At 43.9% G+C, this 20,087-nt stretch overlaps 1 protein-coding gene across 2 annotated transcripts; it reads right to left on the bottom strand.

Annotated features, from left to right (window-relative positions):
• Nucleotides 1-1,526: 1,526 nt before the first annotated feature.
• On the bottom strand, nucleotides 1,527-19,271 carry LOC119140623 (ferrochelatase, mitochondrial-like). Of its 2 annotated transcripts, XM_037372109.1 has the most exons (12): nucleotides 19,145-19,271; nucleotides 16,399-16,504; nucleotides 15,010-15,129; nucleotides 14,480-14,628; nucleotides 7,742-7,876; nucleotides 7,088-7,194; nucleotides 6,096-6,227; nucleotides 5,042-5,140; nucleotides 4,143-4,250; nucleotides 3,007-3,171; nucleotides 2,552-2,611; nucleotides 1,527-2,131 (listed from the first exon to the last, which is right to left on the bottom strand). In XM_037372109.1, exons 1-12 carry the CDS (start codon nucleotides 19,212-19,214, stop codon nucleotides 1,997-1,999), a joined length of 1,386 nt encoding a protein of 461 aa, XP_037228006.1. In that variant the 5' UTR covers nucleotides 19,215-19,271; the 3' UTR covers nucleotides 1,527-1,996. The 2 variants fall into 2 exon arrangements, with proteins under 2 accessions (XP_037228006.1, XP_037228007.1); XM_037372110.1 differs by lacking the exon at nucleotides 6,096-6,227 and having other exon boundaries at nucleotides 1,997-2,131.
• Nucleotides 19,272-20,087: the final 816 nt, after the last annotated feature.

The raw sequence follows: 20,087 nt of genomic DNA on the forward strand, positions 1-20,087 counted from the left end.
CACAGTGGGAAGCTGCAGTATGGCAGTGGAGACACGGCAAGCAACTCTCATGACACATTAGGCCACAGGTCCTGGTGAGGCTGTGCAGTAGAGGACTTGGATCACTCCATGACAGTACTTGGCCCACTGGCTGCTCAACACAACATCCATCCATCTCTTTAGTATCCCATGTTTAATTCTTTGAACCAGACAAACCTGTCATACCAACAGAGGCCTATCTTCTTTTAAACAACCCTATCTTTGAAAGATTAGAGGTTCAAACTGTTCAAGCCTCATAATTACATAAGCAAATAAAACAGTCTGAGCAGCATGGCTGGCATCTGCTTCTCAAATATCACGATTAGCTGAATCAACAATTTACAGAAAACAACCTGCATTGCCAAAGTACTGGCGTTTCAGTGCTAATTACATAAAGTAAACATTTATACCTATGAAGTCGACAGCTGGACTAATACACGTATGGCTCAGTCCCACAGAACACCATCACAGCTTTGCTCCTCCTTTGTCCCACCCAGGAGGAGAGGTCCCTGTGCAAGAGGACCACTGACTGAGGTGCTGCAGTACTTCTGCCCTGAACTACTTCAGGTGCCAAGCTCAGGCATGCTGTGCAGTGACCAGCCTTTCAGAAAAGCCCCCTCCTATTCCAAGACTAATCTGGACACCAGTCCTGGTGCTGACAGTGAGGGAATACTGCCCTAAAAAAATGTTTTTCACTCCACAAAACTACCACTACTTTAGGCGTGGATTCAGCAGTCCCGACACACCCAAACACCTGCCAAAACAAGCAAGAAGTTTAGCTTGCTTATGAGTGCATACTCCCGGCACACATCAGTGCCAAAAATCTAACAGACAAAATTTGGCTTTTGACAAAGGTATGCATAAGCACCCAGCCATCAGCCTGTGTGGCTGCCTGCTCTTGGGCATCTGCAATGTAAATTGCTCCTGACTTATGATCTCAGTTTTAAACAACATCAATTAAGCTAGGTCAATTGTACCTATGGAACTCCACAAGTATCCCACAAAAACCACAGCACCGTGGCACAGTAGAAAGCACAGAGATTTATAAACCTTCTGGAGAGCAAGCCTGATTTCCTAAATTTACTTAACCAAACAGAGAAAGCCCTTTTTAATAATAATTTTAAAAAGCCACTTGGCTTAAAGGATAAACCAACATGTTTCCAAACATGCTGCTGATAGCGGCTAGATTTGAAACAGATAATTTGTTTCAACTAAGCATGTTCTTCAGCATCACACATCAGGTTTATTCCTTTCACGTTATGGTCTTCAAATCCAGAGGCTTTCCTGCAGATAATGAGTGTTTTTTCTAGAAAATGTAAACAAATTTGTGCATTCCACTATCCCAGCTAAACTTTCACCAGAAGTTTCTGGCAGGAGAAAAAAAAACACAAACCAAACCAAAGCCTTATCTTCATGTTCTAAAAAAATATACACATTATTTAAAAAGCATTAGAAGTCACTTGATCTTCCAACCCATCTGAAAAATCACTCTCACAAGAGACAATTGGTGATGATGCCGGTTAAACTGTACCTTAAGCATAAACAAAACAAACAATTGTATGCTTGAGCTGGAAAGCTGAAATTAATGCACTCATAACAAAATTGCATACAAATAAATCCCTGCATAGGAAACAGAAGCTAATTAGTAGAATATTTTTTTTTTAAGTTTTTCAGTGCATACTTACGGGCTCATGCCAAGCCCAATGAGAATCAGATGAAACAAAATCTTTTCACATCTCGCAGGATAAATGCCCTTATTTCCCTACTTTTTACAAACTCTTTTCAAAGAAAACATAAGAAAAAAACAAAAAACAAAAAAGTCAAGTTTTCCTTACTGTTACATGAGGTTAACATCACTGAGACTACCAGCCTGGTGAGCATGTAACAGAGGAGAGTTTAGTCAAGCGGTTTCTTTCCTTTGCACAGCTTCACCAGGGCAATTTTCCTGTATAATCCGGGTGCTTTCCTAGGCTGCCCATCACAGTGGCTGATTAGTGAAGAAGGCTTTTGTCTCCCTGCAGATGGGATTTACACAGAGTGGACAGCAGAGGGTTAACTGCCTTGAGCAGATTTCATTCGACTGGATATGTGAACAGACCAAGTCTGCCAGAGCCTGAAAGACAGTTAATTAAAAATCAGAAGTCAGCAAACCTATGTGCATAAAATATAAAAGTGCTTTAACACGTGCCACACTGACTAGTGAGACTGCCAAACTGTGTATCCACCAGACTACACATTTTAAGCACTACCCGCCTTAAAACATCTTAAGAGAAATACTTCATTGAAAGATTACTACAAATGAATACAAAACAGTTTTTTCTTTTTTGTCAAACCAAATTTCTGAACTTCTTTAAAACAAAACACACACAAAAAAAAGCACTACAGTCATAAAAGAAAACACTTTGTGGTACACAGATTAAGTACAGGGGTTTCCATTTTCATTCTTGAACTCAGAATACTTTAAAATTACAAGAAGATATCCATAATCTAGTATGAAACACACAACTGCAGACTTTTACAACAAAAAAGATACCTTGGAGAATAGTGGATTTCCATTAAGAGACTCTGCTCTTCTGATATTTTCAACTCCGCACTGAATCAAAAATAAGGAGAAAAAAAGTTAAGTCTGCTAGATCTCTCATTTTTTTCCACTTCATTCAGAATTTGCCTCAAAATGACAGAATTAAATGCAGTACCATGTTTTTCAATACAGCAAAAATAAATATGATGCAAAATTTCACTTTGCTGCCAAAAATTGGTGATTCTTTTTTAGTAAGGATAGCAGTGGCTTAAAGAGTTACATCTAGAAAGACAAATTCCCACCTGTTTTGTGTTGCTAAAAATTGAGTTAAACCAGTTCAGATTAATTTCAATTTACATAAAACCAGAATTTGCCCCCAGTCATATTGCAAGAAGCAGCTACAAAGCAAATTTCAAAACAGGAGAGCACCACTATCCAAACAGTTATAAAAACCATAAAACATTCACCTCATTCGCTAAAACTTGGGCATACTCAATATCCAGTTCATAAAGTGTTTCAATGTGGTCACTCGTAAATGCTATTGGAACCAACAACATGTTCTTCTTTCCTCTTTGGCACAGTCCTTTAATGGTCTCATCTGTCTGTGGACCAAGCCAAGGCATTGGTCCAACCTGTAAGAAAAGAGGGAGGGAAATAAAGATGAAACCACCTGATTAAATCATTCTTACAAGAACACCCATGATTTCCTAAGCAGGACAACACAGGCCAGATTATGTATACGATGGAGCCACTTATTTGTATTTCCCTGCTTTTGATAGCACCTCTCACTTTCTCCATTAATTTTTTTATGAAGACACAGTGTCCCACCATTTAAATCCCAAAGAAACAGAACCTGGGCTGGCCTAAATGAGACTCACATTAAAATAAATGAAAATTTAAATAAAGGTGTACTTTTTTCAGTTCAATAAAACCTTGACCACTACTGCACAGGGTTTACCTGCCTTTTAAAGAAGTTACCATTCTGTAGCAAACTGTCCTTACCCCTTTATGATCCATGAAGCATTTTAAGAACAAGACAACAATGGCATGATAGGTGTAATGCCTTGAGACATAAGGTTACTTGTACTGCATAATTCTGGTAAAACGCATGTTCCTTGCTATTTGCAGTAGTAATAATAAGTACAAAATAATGCAAGCAGTCTTTGCCCAGAATAATGAAGCCTATTTGGATTAGGCTCATATTACTATTAAGAATGTCTATATCACAGTGACTACTTCGGAAAAATTGCTCTGAGATCCTCAAAAAACAGCACCTTAAAAACCCTGCGTGCTCGATTCTTTCTTCTGACAAAGAAAGACAAATGCTAAACTAGATGTTATAAGATCATAAGTTTTCTAATGGACACATCCAAAATTTACGTTAAAATGATGTGATATACCAAAAAGGTGAGGAACTCTGCATAGAATATCTGGAAAGACTGAGCCTGAGTAAAAGATGGGGATTCTGTTCTAGCAGAAATACTTGGGGAAAATGGGAAAAAGGCACTGAAGTTATGACCTCCTTAAGCTGGAAGATCATAAACTCCATCAGCTGAAAAGCTTTACACCGGCAGGTGGCTTTACAGCTTCCCTGAGCACATACCTTGGACTGCCACACAAGCCTGTAAGGGTTGGAGTAGTTCAGCTTCTCCATGACTCTCTGGACAGTAGCTCCCACTTCCTGAGGATATGGATCACCACGGTTCACTACCTTCAACACAAAAACACCAGACCTTTTTCTTCCAGTGAACATGTTTGGGCAAACACCACCTAAAGACCGGGAAAGGCGAGCACACTGCATGTGATGTGGCTGCACCCAGGGAAGGCCATATCAAGTGCCTGGCTCATCTCAAACAGGGAAGAAAAACTGTGTTCTTGGCCAGCAAAACCTATGATGAAGCTACTTTACCAGTACATCTGCTCCTCCTCCTCTGCACACTAAAGGATAAATTCTTCTATCATCGTATATAGACAGGGTTACATTTTGGTAACAGTACTGCATTTTTTAAAAATTATCCAAGAGCCATTTCACTGCAGTTGCTGGTTGCTGACAGAGGACCAAGTAATTTATTGCAACTTTGCAAAGACTTTTACTTTCATTCCTTCAGGGAAAGTATTACTACTGCTTTCTAGAGGTGAGAAAATAATCAAATTTTCCCCTCTGTTACCACGTGGGTTTGAGCTGGTAAGGTGATGAGGCTATGAACGCAGCCATACCAAGTCTGACCTAACCCAGTGCCCCATCTTCAATGGCAGCCAACAGTGTAGATCTGGGTAAGCGTGCAGGAGAGTAATCACAGCTCACATGCCTCACCTTCAGCTCCACATCAGGCTTCCAGCTGCAATTCACTAACTCACCTTCATACTTCTCTTTTATATTTGCCTGGCACTTCCACAGCTGCGGCCCTACCCCACAGGTGTGTGAGCTGCATACCCTTTCCATTCAGCACAGCCAGCATGACTCTGGTCTAACAATGACAGAAATGACCTGACATAACTCACAGACATGGGCAGCGAGTGAGCAGAGAAGAGGATGACAACATCTTTCCTTTTTTCGGGTGGAAACAGGTTCAGTTCCTTCTGTATGTGATCGGTGAAGCACTGTTCAGGAAAACAAAAAGCAAAAACCCAAATGAGAAACCCTGAGAGATGTGCTCTCCGATAACCCAAGACAGGCAGCTTCAAATGTTCCAGATTGCCTTAAGAACTTCAAAATTCCCTTTGGTATGCTGGTAACAAACTGAAAGAACAGAACCAATTCAACCCAGCTCTCCTCTACCACCTGTGACGAGTGGGTCCCCAGCCTCAGAGGGCACACGTGTGCAGCTGCTAGAGCAGGGGCAGAGAGAAATGGTAAATGGACAGAGCACAATCATCTTCTCTTAGCAGCCCCATTACACTTAGACTAAATCAGCGTACATAGACATGGCATCAGAGAAGAGTGTGCTGTGCAAAAGGTCTCCCCTAACTGACTGCTGAAGCAAGTTCGAGATAACTGTATTCAGTTTTATTCAGAGACCTTTGCCTTGAGCTCAGCTGATGGGAGAGAACATGGGAGGGATGGACACCTCTGCCCATCAACACCTGAAATGTTCTTCATGCTACACACAAACAAGCAGGGAAACACCTCTGACCCTTCACTCCCACTGCCAGCATTTGAACTGAGAGCCCTAACCCTGCACACACACAGCTAGGCTGAGGGAGGAGACAGAGAGCAGCACCTGCTGTCGCTGCTGGCATATGGTGCTGCAGGAGCAGGAAACAACTCTCTCTGCATGGTCTTCCCTCTCAGATATTTTACAGTGTAAAACACACGAGAAAAGTTAAAAAAATTTAATTCCCATTTCAACTTGGAAAGGGCTGGCTCAGCCCCTGGTTATAATTACAGCCTCTTCAGAATTCGGGAAATGCACACTGGTGAGCTTATTTGTAAAAAGAAAAAAAAAAAGTTTGTATGTATTCTGTCTAATGAAATCTGTTTTGCAGGTTCCCTGAAGATACGAAAGATTCCTCAATTCTGCTGAACCATTCTAGTGAAGGCAAGGAGAATACATACTGAGGGCATGGGGGCATGGAGAGTGCATAACAGCAATGTTACGTCCCAGGACAGCATCCCACTTGGGCAGCTTGTCAGGGGAACGTCACACAGTGCGGGCAGTTCCACCTTGCCTTCCTTCAGTTTTATCATCTGTTCAGCACACCACAAAAATTGCAAAACACAGGCTAGAGAGGAAGCTCCCCAGCAAAGACAAAAACATCATTTTCTCTGAAAAGGAAGGAGCAAGATGGTTTCCCTTAATTGCATCTGCCACAGCCAGCACTGTGCCTAGAATTCCCTCTTTGCTGCCAGATGAGAATCTGACAAACCAACGCGATCTGTATGTGCATCAACCATAGACCTGCTCTGAGCAGGAATTTGGACTAATGACCTCTAGAGGCTCCCTCCAGACAACACCATTACAATAATATGACTGCTTTTAAAACAAGACATGGATGATGGTCACTTACACACATTATCATGCCAAAACATCTGGCATGAAATAACCATCCTTCTCCTGTAATTTTATGCACACTAGGCAAGACACATTTCATTACCATAATTAAAGTGTACCCTCAAATTGAAGGTTTTTTTAAAATTCCTGTTATTCTTCAAGTTATTTTTTTATAAAAAAACCACATGAACAGACCTGAAATCAGCAAATAGCTTCATCTTCTTTTAGTACATTCTACAGCTAAAAATTTTATAAGCTTTGTCAGAAGCTAAGACTTGATCCAAGGGAAGTGTTTCCTCCAAATGTTTCTGTTGCTTAACATTACACTGTGGCTTTACCAGTAACAAATATTTCTAAAAAGGAAACTCAATAAACATCTGTACTTAGTACTTTATTGTTTTAAAGTCAGCTGGAAAGGCAAACTTACCAAGCTTCTCTTACATCATCCAATCTAAGAAAACCCCAGGGAATGCCAATTTGATAACATATCAGATCTGCTCAGTTCACACCTCTCATTCTGACTGCTAAATTCAAAGGCTCTCAAACAAATCCATACCTGAATAAGAAGGGGATGTGTGGGCCATCGGTCAATTATACTCCACTTCATCTTTGGCTTCTCCCCTCTTTTATTATAGTAGCGATAAATGGCATTTAAACTGCTTCCTGAAATACAGAGAATTAAGAACGTAAGTTCAGCCAAGGCAACAGCAACCTGTCAGATTAAAAAAGGTTTGTAGCAAGGTATTATAGTATTTTAAAATGCCACATATTTACAATGCAACCGTAAATCAGAACTGAGAGCCTCAAATATGAACAATTATATCAAAGTTCATACAATGTACTGATTACATCAAAGTTCATACAAGGTACAAGCCAAAAACAATTTACTAGATCATTCTTTAATTGAGGAACAATTATTGTTCTAGTTTCCATGAAAAAAGCAGTCAGTTGTGTTCCTGAGCCTTCAGTTTGCAGTATCTCACAATAACAACAGTAACATAAAGCTACCCTTAGTTACAAATTTTCTACCCAGAATCTGGAATTACAGTACATACAGAAGACCTCAAGTTGGCAATGAAGCCAACAGGAAGGGGCACTTTGAGGAAGACAGGACAGCTTGCATTGACACTCTACATGCTCCCTCAAGGCTCACAGACAGGTGCCCATGTTCGCCTCTGTCCGTGCTCTCTGCTCCTCCACTGATGCTCACCTGTGGTAGAACAACTGTACTGTGGGTACTGCGTGAAAGCGATAGCCCTTTCAATGCCATCCTTCTCCATCTCTTCAATCGCTTCTTCTGTCAGAGGATGGACGTAGCGGAAGCCAATGTAGTATTTGTGAGGTGCTGCCAGCCAAGCACAGGAAAAGAAATTGCAGGAAAAATACAAGAACTCTCAATACCATGTCATTGATAAGTACAGAACCAGACAGGCTGAAACTGTTGAAATAAACATGTTGATAATTTTCTGGCTACTTTCCTAAACCACTGTCATGTAAACACATCTATCTTTGACCAAGTATTTTTCTGGTAACTCACTTGGCTGTTATTACAATTTAAAAGTGATTTATACCATTGTTTGCTTCTGCAGAAAGCATCACTCTTCTGCTTTTACTTAGTTTAGCAGAGACATGGTTTCCAGACTCTATGGAGCTCTGACATTTTACTGGGCAAGTTCTGATTTAAAGGGTGTATTGATAAAAAAGTATCACTACAAGATGCTAAATGAACACTACTACGCCCTAACACAGACCACAGTTACAGATGTGCTATGGGCTTCCTAACAGCACAGCTCAACTCACTTACTGAAATCAGAAGTCGGATGTTTTAAATACACCAATGTAATTAAAATGCCATAACCTTAGGAAAGACAAAGCTTTCTTCATTCTGCCATACAAAAGGAAACACGCTGCTTAAGCAGTTTGCACATTCCAGGAAATTTTATTTACCTAAACTTTCAAACATAATTGGGCTGCAATTTTGTGTGCCAGCACTGCAATGCTCTGCAGGAATCAGTTTGAAACAGGACAAGGCCCTGCACCTTACAGACATTAGCTGCCTATAAGGCATTTCAAGAAAACTAGGTAATTTTAACCCTTTCATGCTCCAGGCGCTAACAGAGAAGTCACCAAAACAGGACCCTCAGCGCATGAGGGATTCACATGCCTTTGCTGGATCAGGCCTATGGTCCCAACGCTGCAGGGGGGGTCAGAATTCCAGGTACTGGCCACTTACTCACATGCCCTCCACTCCTATTTCAATTCAACAAAGACCTGGCTCCCTTGTGTTTCCCTCACTTACTCTATCTTTTCTTTCATCACATCACGCAGATATAATTCCATTTCACTTCTTCCCACTTCCTTGTCTCAGTTAGCCACATCAAAAAGCAAAGCTAAACCAACAAGTTGGAACCATTTTTCAATGCAACCGCTCAGGTCACTGTGCTCATGAGAGAAGATGCCTTCCCCCACCCCGGTAAATCCGCTCCATTTGCATATAAACCCCCAAGGACTGGGACTATTGTTTGGGGTAGGAGATTGTGCTACTGTAAGCGACACATGTTCTTTCATTCTTGTTCTGAGTACTTTCATAGAAACCTTCATGTCTTTAAACACTTATTTTGGAGGCAATATTATTCTCTCCGAGGACAATGCTTTAGGTTTTTTCCATTTTCCATCTCTAATCTTTTGGGTGTCAGCCAAGGTTTTGGGAGTATGGTTTGGTTAGGGGGAAGGAGAAAGGGGAGGTTTGCTGTGTTGGTTTTTTGTTGTTTTTTTTTTTTTTTAAGTAGAGAACAGAGGTTCTTAGGAGAACAAAAGCAAAGTTTCTTTTTCAGGGTTTCTGGGTCACTAGCTCTGAAATAACATTTAACTGGTTTCTGAAGGAAGCAGATGTCCTGTGCTTGGTCTCCACTCCATACATTTATGCAGGATGCAGAAAACAGTTTTAGTCAGCCTCAGTTCTCTGCAGGACATAAGAGAGCTCCCAGCTGGGAGCAGCAGCAAATAATAACCCAACTTCAGGAGCCCCAGGAGCCAGTAACCTCATTAACATTTTTAAATGGTATTAAAAACAAAGTCTGACTAACCAGAGTGAAGACAGTTTAACCTGGAAAGGGCATACTGGGAGAAAAACATGGCCAACATGGAAACTTCTTGCAATACTCTCACAGCATTATGTTTTGTTCTGGATCACAGGCAGCAAAGGGGAGGTTTTCATGTCTGTATACATACTATTTGTTGTTACTGTTAAGAGTCAACTACTGGAAACAGAGTGATGTTTTGTCCTGGTTTCAGTTAGGACAGAGTTAATTTTCTTCCTAGTAGCTGGTGCAGTGCTGTGTTTTGGATTTAGGATGAGAATAATGTTGATAACACACTGATGTTTTAGTTGTTGCTGAGCAGCGCTTACACTAAGTCAAGGACTTTGCAGCTTCTCATGCTGCCCAGTCAGCAAGGAGCTGCAGAGCACAAGAAGGTGGCAGGGGACACAGCCAGGACAGCTGACCCAAGTGGCCAAAGGGATCATCCGAGACCATATGATGTCATGCTGAACAATAAAACTGGGGGGAGCGGCTGGGAGGCAGCAGCCTGCTGCTGGGACTGGCTGGGCATCATCAGTGGGTGGTGAGCAACTGCACTGTGTACCACTTGTCTTGTATGCTACCGTTGTTTTATTTTTTTCCCTTCTTTTCTGTCCTATTAATCTGTCTTTATCTCAACCCAGAGTTTTACCTTTTTCCAACACTCACCCCCATCCTGCAGGGTAGCAAGAAAAGCTGTGTGCTGTTTAGCTGCCTGCCAGGCTAAACGACAACACATCTCCCCCACGAAAGCTGCCAATTTAAAGAAACAACGTGCTGCCTCATCCTGTAAGCTTTGATTCTGCTGACAAGGGAATCTCAGCTAAAATACAGCTTGTAAGGAATACTAAGAGCCGTATAATTAAAAACAATAAAAAAGCAAGATGTGGCTTCTTAAAATATAATTACCATTGCAAGACTTAGCCTATTTGATGCCAGCACTAAAAAAAATCCCAACAATAGAAATGGATTTTCTATCATCATGTTCATGTGATTTATTCTTACAGACTAGTGAGCCTACCAGCCCACTCATTCAGAAGGAAAAAACTCTTGTTCATTTTCAGACAGCTGCTTGTAACAACAGTTTCATTTTACAATTATTTGTTCCAGATGACATGGGTGAGGCTGTTTATTTACTAGTTTATATTAGTCCCATTGCCAAAGTGTAACATGCAAATGTATACAAGTCAGTAAATCAGCACACCGATTCATTTACGCAGGCACAATTTCACAGGTGGCTGATAATGCGTCTAACTGAGCTCTTCACCAACTGCAAATACACAGCAACTATAAACTCTACGACCCAAAAGTCCCAATCAAGGTAAAAAAGTGTGCAAAGTATTTCTTCTTTGCCGTGTGTTTCAAGTCTTATCAGCACAACCTGCAAGTACTCATTAACAGGGCTCACCACTCCCAAAGCGCTACCTGTGAGCACACGATGTTCCGAAATGCGTAGCTAGTCTGGAAACACATCCAACTGTTTCAAGCTATTCTGAGGCAACAGTACTCAGTAGCACATGCTGCAACTACTTGAAACACTCGAGGAAATGGTTTAGCACACAATTCAATTGCTAGCAATGGTTAGCAGTTCAATTTTTAAAACTGCAGCTACCATTAGGTGAAAAAGGTAGTCTCTAAATGACTTATCAGGTGTAAGAACTGCACAGAAGGGGACATGACTTCACAAAAAGTGGTCACCAAAGAAAAAAGCAGGAGTGGTACACTGAGAAAAGCAGATAAACTTTCTAAGCTTTATCTTCAAACCCGTTAACCCAGCCCTTCAGGGCTACTGCTACTAAAAACACTACTGCCTTGGATGCCTCGGCAGTGTGCAGTTTTGGCTTCAGGCTTTGACTATACTTGCAGGGACCACAGCTGGAATTAAGCTAGAGAGTAGCACCTGTGGAAAAAAGGATCGAACGTCACCCAAATGCATGTATCAGTGCAACACTACACGCTGAACAAATAAAATAAATTTGGTTCTAGCCTTCCAAGAGCATTACTTTCACCTTCCAGACCCTTTTACCAGTCTCCCACCTCTAGCTCTTTTCTACCCGAGCCTGAAGCAGGTGCCATAAAGAACTACAAAATAGCTAGGAATCAAATAACATATTCAAACATGGGGGGGATTCCCTGACAAACCAGCACACATCAGCAAAGGTCACAGAAACTGAAGGGAGAAGGCAGGTTGCAGCACCACACATTATGAAGCTGCTGAGCCCAAGAAAATGAGGAACTCTCCTCTTTGGCTTCTCTTACTCCAGCAGTTTTTCCTAATAAAAATGTTTAGTGTTCCTATTTGAGTGGCAGGATGAGAAGTATTATCTGTACCTAACACATCAGTGAGGAATTCAGCAGGCAGCTTAGCGATTCATTAATTCCTTCTACTCACAAATAGTCTGCATTATGCTTTTGTTCTTGCAGCAGAGAAACACCTTATCGGAACAATGATTACCCCTAGATAGGTCATTTTAGACAGACCAACCATCACTTCACTGTTTCTCCTAACTTTTTTCAAAGTAGTGGTGACTGTTTTTTCTGTCTGCCCCATGAAAGGCAAGACACAGAAGATGGCCATCACCCTTGAGCTGCTATGTGAATACGGAAGTTTAATTTCTGGTACTGCCACTCACACTTATTACTGTCATGGTTTTACTGCCACATAGGAAGAAACTTTAGCATAAAAGGTACTGTAAGCAAATGATCTATCACCTTCAGCAAACCGCCAAGAAACGGACTTGGTTTGTCATAGCTGCTAACTGAGCAGCAATAAAGCTGAAGTCAAATTCAACTGCCAAAAATCTGGAAGCAGTTTAGCTGAACTAGTGCAAATTCCACAATGAATGCACTTCACCCGCGTGAACAATGACTCATCTATCAATTTGGTTGGAGGTTTTAGGAGAGAGATCGAACGTGGCTGAATCACAGCAAATTAACACTATGCAAATGACCACAGTTGTCTGTGTTTGCACACCTAGCCCATAGCAATTGCACAGTAAAACATGTTAGCTGAAGCCCTCAGTAAAAGGACACTCACAGCAGTGTCTGTACCCATTTCCTATCACACTAGTGCTACCAGGTAGCTTGGCACAGGGTAATCCATACAAGCCACAGCTCCTCACTATGAGAGCAAGGTTCAGAAAATTCTTTGATCTGGATAGAGGGGGGGAGGTTGTATTCACCTTTCAAGTTTTCTTATCATCAAGGAAGAATGGCAAAGTCAGCATCTACTTCCACCCAAGCTGAACTGTTAGGCCTTATCTGCTGCTCATGTCCTTGGGTGAGGCTCGCTGCTATCACTCAGCCAAGCCCTGTTCATCTACGAAGCCTGGCCTTTCCTTCCAACTGACCTCCTCTTCACTCCTGAAATCAGGCCTATTGGTGTGTGTTCTTTATCTTTTATTAATAGTTACAGATTCAGACACCAAGTTTCAAAAGCTCTGGACACATCCAAGCAATAATTGCAGAAGGATGTTTCAGAGGAACTAAAGACACCTGGGGCTTTGGGGAAGTCAGACTCCCATACTCTCCCATGCAGTTACCTATTCTTTAGGCTCAGGCTGGCATAACAAAGGCAAACAAACACAAAAGGCTTTATAGCATTAAGTTCTGGCCTCAGAGCTCTTCTACATCACACAGTCCCTGCACAGTGTCCCAGCCAAGCTGGCATGAACAGGGAAGGGCACCTGCACAAAGCAGCAGGAGCAGGGAATGCTGTGCTGTCCTCTGAACCCTAATTGCTGGCTGCTGCGAGTGTGCGGCAGCCATGAGAAGGTGGCCGTGCGTTTCACAGCAGGAGAATCCCACCCCCCTGTGAAACTCAATAGCACCAGTGTGCAGTACATGAACGACCAGGGAACCCTCGATTGAAAGACTTTTTTACTCTCTGTACACCCACATGCACAGCCTAATAGGATTCATCATTCTCCCACTCTACCTCTTCATAAAAGAGAATTACGGAGATTATACTGCCAACGGTCACAGATCTCCACCTCATATATGCTAGTGAGAATGCCAAACCAAACACCCTTCTCCCATGCCTGCCCTATTTGTCCACATGAAATACATTCCCCTTTCTTATCATCTAAGGCTCAACCACTAGTCTTCAGCGTAGACTTCTCCAAGCTCAAGCAGGGCTTACAGGGCAAGGTATGACACCTTGCGGGTACACACTGACAGAGGCTCTGTCACCTCTGAAAATAAGGTACTTTGCCTATCATAGTATCTAGATTTCTTCCAGCACATCAAAGGGGAGAGAGAAAGAAGTGTATCTTTAGAGGGTGATCTTGCCCTTTGATAAGACCTCAGGATTAACTGAATCACTTTTTCTCCAAGCCCTACTCTCTCGATGAAAGAGGGAGCAGAGACTACTAGCTTAGGCCAGATGCCCAAAAAAGATTCCTGATGGCCAAAGTTACACAAGATGAAATATGCCAAAAGCACCCAAGGGTGGACTTACCCAGGGGGCAGCTTTTCAGCTAGTTGCCTTGGGCACAGGCAGAGATGGCCAGCTGGCCACAGCACACACTGGATTGACTAAGAAGGTGGGTAAATGTGTAGTTGTCTTTTGCTGCTACACTGTGTTACTGCAGGTTGAACAAGTACTGACAGTATCCTCCAAAATCAAAGCCAGTCTGCAACGTAGACCACAGCACAAAAATGTATATGCATGTGTGGGAACCTGGCGCTTTTGCACTTGCTCAGTTTTTAACAAACAAGAACTTCTGCAACACCTTTGTTGTGATTTCCTGGCAGGACTGAGAATTCCGTTCACACAATAAAAATAGAGAAACAAAAGCTGCTTCACAAGCACATGCTTTCAACACATGAAGCAAAATAAACTTTTAACAAGCACAGTAAAGAAGTACCGGTGTGAGGAGACATGCTGTCCAGCAGTTTCACCATGCCTTCTCCCTGGACTGTCGTCCACTTCTTGATTGGTGATCCACCTCCAATCCTGCTGTACTGCTCCTGGATTTTTGGTGTGCGGCGTTTGGCAATGAATGGTGCTAATTTACTGAAGTGTTCAAAAGATACACATATTAATATCATAATCCACAGTACCACCTCTTTCCCCAGACCTCTGCTGCAATGGGTTTTCTGTGGCAATCCCCCCAAATTATAGCAAACCACTGTTGCATGGTTTATATAATGCCACATTCCATCACCCTTCCCAAACTTAACTAGGTGACAGGAAACCACAATTTTCAATTAGAAGAGAATGATCTTGGCATGCCTATTTCCAGATAATTGTAACACCGTTTCTTGCACTGACTGGTCCTAAGATTAAACAGCCTTAAGAAATGCTGAAACACACAGGAGTTAAATGTCCAAGCCTACAGCTAAGACAGCAACACCCGACACAAACTGTAACAGAGGAGATCACAGTATTTCTCACTTTTGAACTGGAAGTGTCATCAGATCCCTGTCCAGGAAGAGACGAAGTAAGAAATCATGCACATCATCCAGCTGTTCTGGACCTCCCATGTTTAACATCAAGATTCCTGTTTTAGGTTTCCTACGGAAGCAAGAGATATTTCAAATCCTAGTGACCTACTGCTTTTTTTTTTTTTGTATTATTATTATTACAAAACAATCAGCTTATGCTTCTGCATTTGTCTTTTACAAAAGCAGCATCCTATTTAGAAGCTCATTCTGCTTATGTAAAAGTACGAACTACAAGCATGAACAGCCAGAGAACAAGTAATTACAAGTAACTACTTTACTTTTTTGAAGAAGTAATCACTTTGCAACACAGAATTTAACTGGAAATATACTGAGAAAATTATCTCGCAGCTGAAGGCTGAAAAGGGAGGTTATAAAACAGCATCTAAGGAACTATCTCAGCTGAATGCCTGATGGAGATTCCAACCACACCAAGCAGCAGCTTCCACAGAAAATAGATAAGCAACCCACACAGGTCTTTGTCTTCATTACTCTGGAGACACATCTCATCTCCCAAAGCAGCGAAAGGGGCTAAGAGCCATTTTCTACACATAAAATAAGTGCAGGATTGGTTTTGTTTGGGTGGGTGGTTTTCTTTTTTTTTTTTTTTCCCCTCACAATGGGTTTCTATCCAGGTGCAGATCCAGCTCACTGTCCTAAGGATAAGGTCCCTCCCAGAACAGCACAGCAGAGCAGACTGCGGTATCAGCTTTTACAGAAACAGCTGCTGATCACAACTCTCCCTCAAGAGGTGGATTTCCCCATCAAATCATTTCCCCTCCCCAAGGAATCCCAGTGACCAGGATCTCTTGCCTCCTGAGCAGAAAGAGCTGAGGTTGCAAAGGAAGCTTTGCCCTACTCTTGTCCAGGCCAAAGTCTTAAAAAGAGGCACTGAGAGGAGCCTAGGCCTGCCCTGATGGGTCGGGCCTGACCTCAGTTTCCACTCCCTTTCTCCTGGAGTGTCTATCAGGAGGTTGCTGAAAGCAACCCAGGAAGCAGGAACCAGAACCTCAAATAATAATAATACCCTACTGTTTGTTCTTCTGTTGCTTCTGCACTGACTGAGGCCTTACCATGGGCCACTGCCTCACAGCATTCTGCAGGGAACAGGGCAGGCCATCCTTGCCCCACAGAATTGTGAAAACAAGAGGCTCTGTGAATGCAGCCAGGCAGATAAAAGCAACTGCACACACACACACCCCAACCTAGATCAAGCCCCGTGGCTGCCACATTTCGCTACATAACCAGCTTTGTTATGCACGTAAAATGGCATACCATATCAGAGAGAGACAGACGGCAACAAGAGCAGGTTGCCCCCACCCAGACCTTACTGCAAACTTACCGTGCTTCTAGCTGAATTTGAGGTTTTGTGCTTTCTGTCACTACAGCTGCAGTTGCCTGACCACGCCATCGCACTGGGACCCTCAATTGACTGCTGCTTTTTACAACTGGAAGAAAGATAACAGCACATTGATAACTTTGCACTGGGCTGAGGAGCCTCTGCCAGATAGGTACTAATCTCTCAACAGCTACATAAACACACTTGGCAGTATTGCACTGCTCGGCATTTTCAGCCTTAAGTTCCAGGCCCTGGAATCGAAGACAGTCACAAAATTGCAAGCTTCTGCCTTTCTTTAAACACTCCATAAACTGACAACTTTTGAGATACCAGGCAGTAACCTAAAACCAAACAAAAGCTTCACTAATCTTTAAGCTCCAATCATAAGCCCCAAATAACTGGTGACAACACAAAAGAAACTATACAGGGCTGACATGCTAAGGAGTATGCCAAGCTACACTACTCTTCATCATAGACATACCTGGGCTAACTCTAAACAAGCAAAGTATTTTACACCACCTCCACAATGTAGGCTAGACATTTGCTAGTTTAGGGTCCCCAGGAAACTTTACCAACATAGATGAGCACCTGTGAGCCATGAGCAGACAGCCCCTTAGTTTGAGCCTGTGTCAGGTACACCGAGCAGCAATTTCAGAATCCATTCACCCAGGGACATGGGCAGCCTTCTTTCTCACTACCCAGCCAGGTGACTTCTATTATTCCTGGATTTCAGCATCAACCAAAAATCAGGATACTTTAGAAGTAAAGTCTTCCCACACTGATTTCCCTCTCCAGCTTTCTGCTAGCTTCCCTTCAGGTACTGGAAGGTGCTGTAAGGCCTCCCCAGAGCCATCTCTACTCCAGGCTGAACAACCCCAACTCTCCCAGCCTGTCTTTACAGGAGAGGTGCTCCAGCCTCTTACCATCTCCATGGCCTCCTCGGGACCTGCTCCAACAGGTCCATGTCCTTCTTGTGCTGGGGGCCCCAGAGCTGGATGCAGCTAGATGATCGTTAACCCAAACTTTTCCAATCCAAACCATTCTATGATTCTATGCTGGTTACAGCCTGTTTTTTCAAAAGCACGCTTTGTTTTCCTCAGGAGTTCATAGTCATTACGTGATAATTTTTAGTGTAACAGTAGCGTGAATTGCCCAAGATGAAAGAAATTGTTAAATTCTGCATCCCCAGCTCTCCAGCAATCGTTTCAGGCAACAATTCCCTTGTCAGACTGCAGGAGTTCAGCAGCAATTGAGCCCCAATAGCACAGACCTCCTCAGCAGCCAATCCACCTGCTGAGAAGAGCATCTTACAGTTCACAGTTCCCTAACAACATCCTGAACAGATGCTGAACACCCTCAAAACCTGCTGAAATCAATGGCAGTGAAAAGCATCTTGCAAATCCAGCTTCTTACTTGGGATTAACAGTGTGTAGCTTTGGATGCCTGTGTCTGCAGTGATATGAAAGGCTGCAAACTAAAGAACTTCAAGCATCGCTGATGCCTGAAAGACTCTTCTCAAATATTTGTATTCTTCCTCCAGTTCTTAGGTGATTACCTTTTGAAGCACTGACACTATATGTAAATTATATAGACCAATAAAAAGAGACATTTCAATGGCCATATTGATCCTTCTGCACCATAAATAAATACTGAAGAGCATTTGTTTTACTTAAGGCGAGGTTTAGGCACATTTCTATCTGCACATCATAAAGCACACAACGCAGAACACCAGCACGTGCAACGATGAGGACCCCAGCTCCATGGAATGTTGGTAGAAATAGGGGGTTTTATAAGTTTTAGAAATGGTTTTATCGTATCAGCCTCTGGAGCCAAAGGCCCCATAATCCCGGTCCCCAGCACCGGCATGTGAAGTTACTCCGAGAGGTAAAGCCTGATAAAGCCTTCTGTCCCAGACAGGGAACAGCACACAGCCTGCGGCTGCACGGGCTGCAACGCTGGTTTGCAGCATCAGGGTGACATGTATTATTGAGTGATTCACCCCTCCTCACCTGCACCTGGCCTGGTTCTGAAAGCACAACCTGTGAATTGTTAAACCGGGATGGTTTTTATACAGACGCTTTCTAGAAAGGGAAGTGCCTCGTTTAAAATTAAAATACCTGAAAGGGAAGAAAAAAACCCCAAAAAATCCCCCCCCCAAGTCATCCTCAAATAACAAACAACAACCCGAACACACCCACCCCCCACCAAAAAAAAAAAAAAAAAAAAGAAAACCAAACACCCTTGGGAGAAAAAAAACACACCGAAAATCCGCACCCGGCAGCCACAACTGACAGGTTTCCCTGAGCCGAGAAACCCCCAGCCCGCAGCCCTCAGCTCCCGCAGCCACCGCCAGCCCGCCCCGCAGCCCTGCTGCCCCGCTGCCGGAGCCCGGGCTCGAGCTGGCTCCCACCGCCAGCCCGCCCCGCAGCCCTGCTGCCCCGCTGCCGGAGCCCGGGCTCGAGCTGGCTCCCCTCCGCGCGCCGCCGCGACCCCGGCCCCGGGGCGGCCCCACCGCGCCCAGCCTCCAGTACCCGCCGTCCCCGCCGCCCGCGGGCTGCGGCCCCAGGAGATCGGAGACCCCGTCTCTATCGGCAGCGTTATGCAAAGGCACCTCACGGGCGTTGTGTAACGCGATCCCGCCGGTCCCACCGCGCTCACAGCCCCCGCGGAGAGGCCGGCAGCCCCCAGCCCACCCCCCCCACCTCAGCCCCCTGTTCCCGCCACTTGCAGACAGCGCCCACAGACTCACAGTGACGCGTCGCCCGTCCGGCCACAGCAGCGATACCAGCGGCGGCCATCTTGGCGCCGGCCGCCTGCATTCCCTCAGACGGCTCCGCCACCGCCTCTCGGCCTCCACCGCCAGCCCCCCCAGTACCACCCCCCCTTGCCGTACGGGGCAGCGGGGGCGGTACCGGGGGGGCCGGTGGGAGTGCCGGAGGCTGCCGTGCCGCGGCTGGCCCTGCGGGACCGTTACCACAGGGCGGAGGGCTGAGGAGTGATGATCAAAACAACCAAAAGATCCCAATATCTTAATTTTTCGAAGGTAAACTAATAATGGCAACCCCTGCGTTAACGCCGGGGTTAAATTTTGTTCAAGAAATAGAAAAAAAAAAAAGGTTCTTGGGCAGCTCTTAGGTTTGCACAGTTAAGCCCTAAGGAAGCTGCAGATCCTTTAAAAAAATATTTATTTTTTTTTTTAATCTGAGGGGACTTTCTCAGTAGAGAAGCTCACCCACCACCTCAGATCTTGGTTAGCTTTTGTGGTTAATGCAGGGTTCTCACCTACAGCAATGCTCCCCTCCTTCCCCACTTCATGAAGAGCCTGGTGCCGTCCCAGCCTGCCTCTTCCAGAGGACATCAACTGATGGCCTTTTCCACCATCTCACCCCTTATTTTGCCTGATAATTCTTTACTTCTCCAAGGCCTGTTCCCATGCTCTGTCACCCAGGTTAGTCCCCCCTCTGTGGTAGGCAGTCCTGAAGCTTTAAGGATGAAGGCTACCTCATCTGGAAAGGGATGGACATGGCCCTTGTCAGCAGCGCCGGAGATGGATGTAGAGTTTGAACACAGCAACCCCACTTGGTAAGTCTTCATTGGCACCCAGATGCTGTGCACAGGGTATGACAACTGCCCAAAGTTTGGCTGTGTTTTACCTGAGGTTTTACTGGAAGACACGTGTGAGGGCGGTTGGT

Source organism: Falco rusticolus, chromosome W (genome assembly GCF_015220075.1).
Source record: "Falco rusticolus isolate bFalRus1 chromosome W, bFalRus1.pri, whole genome shotgun sequence".
Lineage (NCBI taxonomy): Eukaryota > Metazoa > Chordata > Aves > Falconiformes > Falconidae > Falco > Falco rusticolus.

What these genes read in the sequence shown, in the direction of transcription:
- LOC119140623 (XM_037372109.1), bottom strand. Translation starts at nt 19,214, where the DNA reads ATGCAGGCGGCCGGCGCCAAGATGGCCGCCGCTGGTATCGCTGCTGTG. An exon ending in GTACAGTTGTTCTACCACAG is followed by an intron (nt 7,195 to 7,741) that starts GTGAGCATCAGT and finishes TCTGTATTTCAG; the next exon opens with GAAGCAGTTTAAATGCCATT. An exon ending in TCCATGCCCCCATGCCCTCA is followed by an intron (nt 5,141 to 6,095) that starts GTATGTATTCTC and finishes TTTCCTGAACAG; the next exon opens with TGCTTCACCGATCACATACA.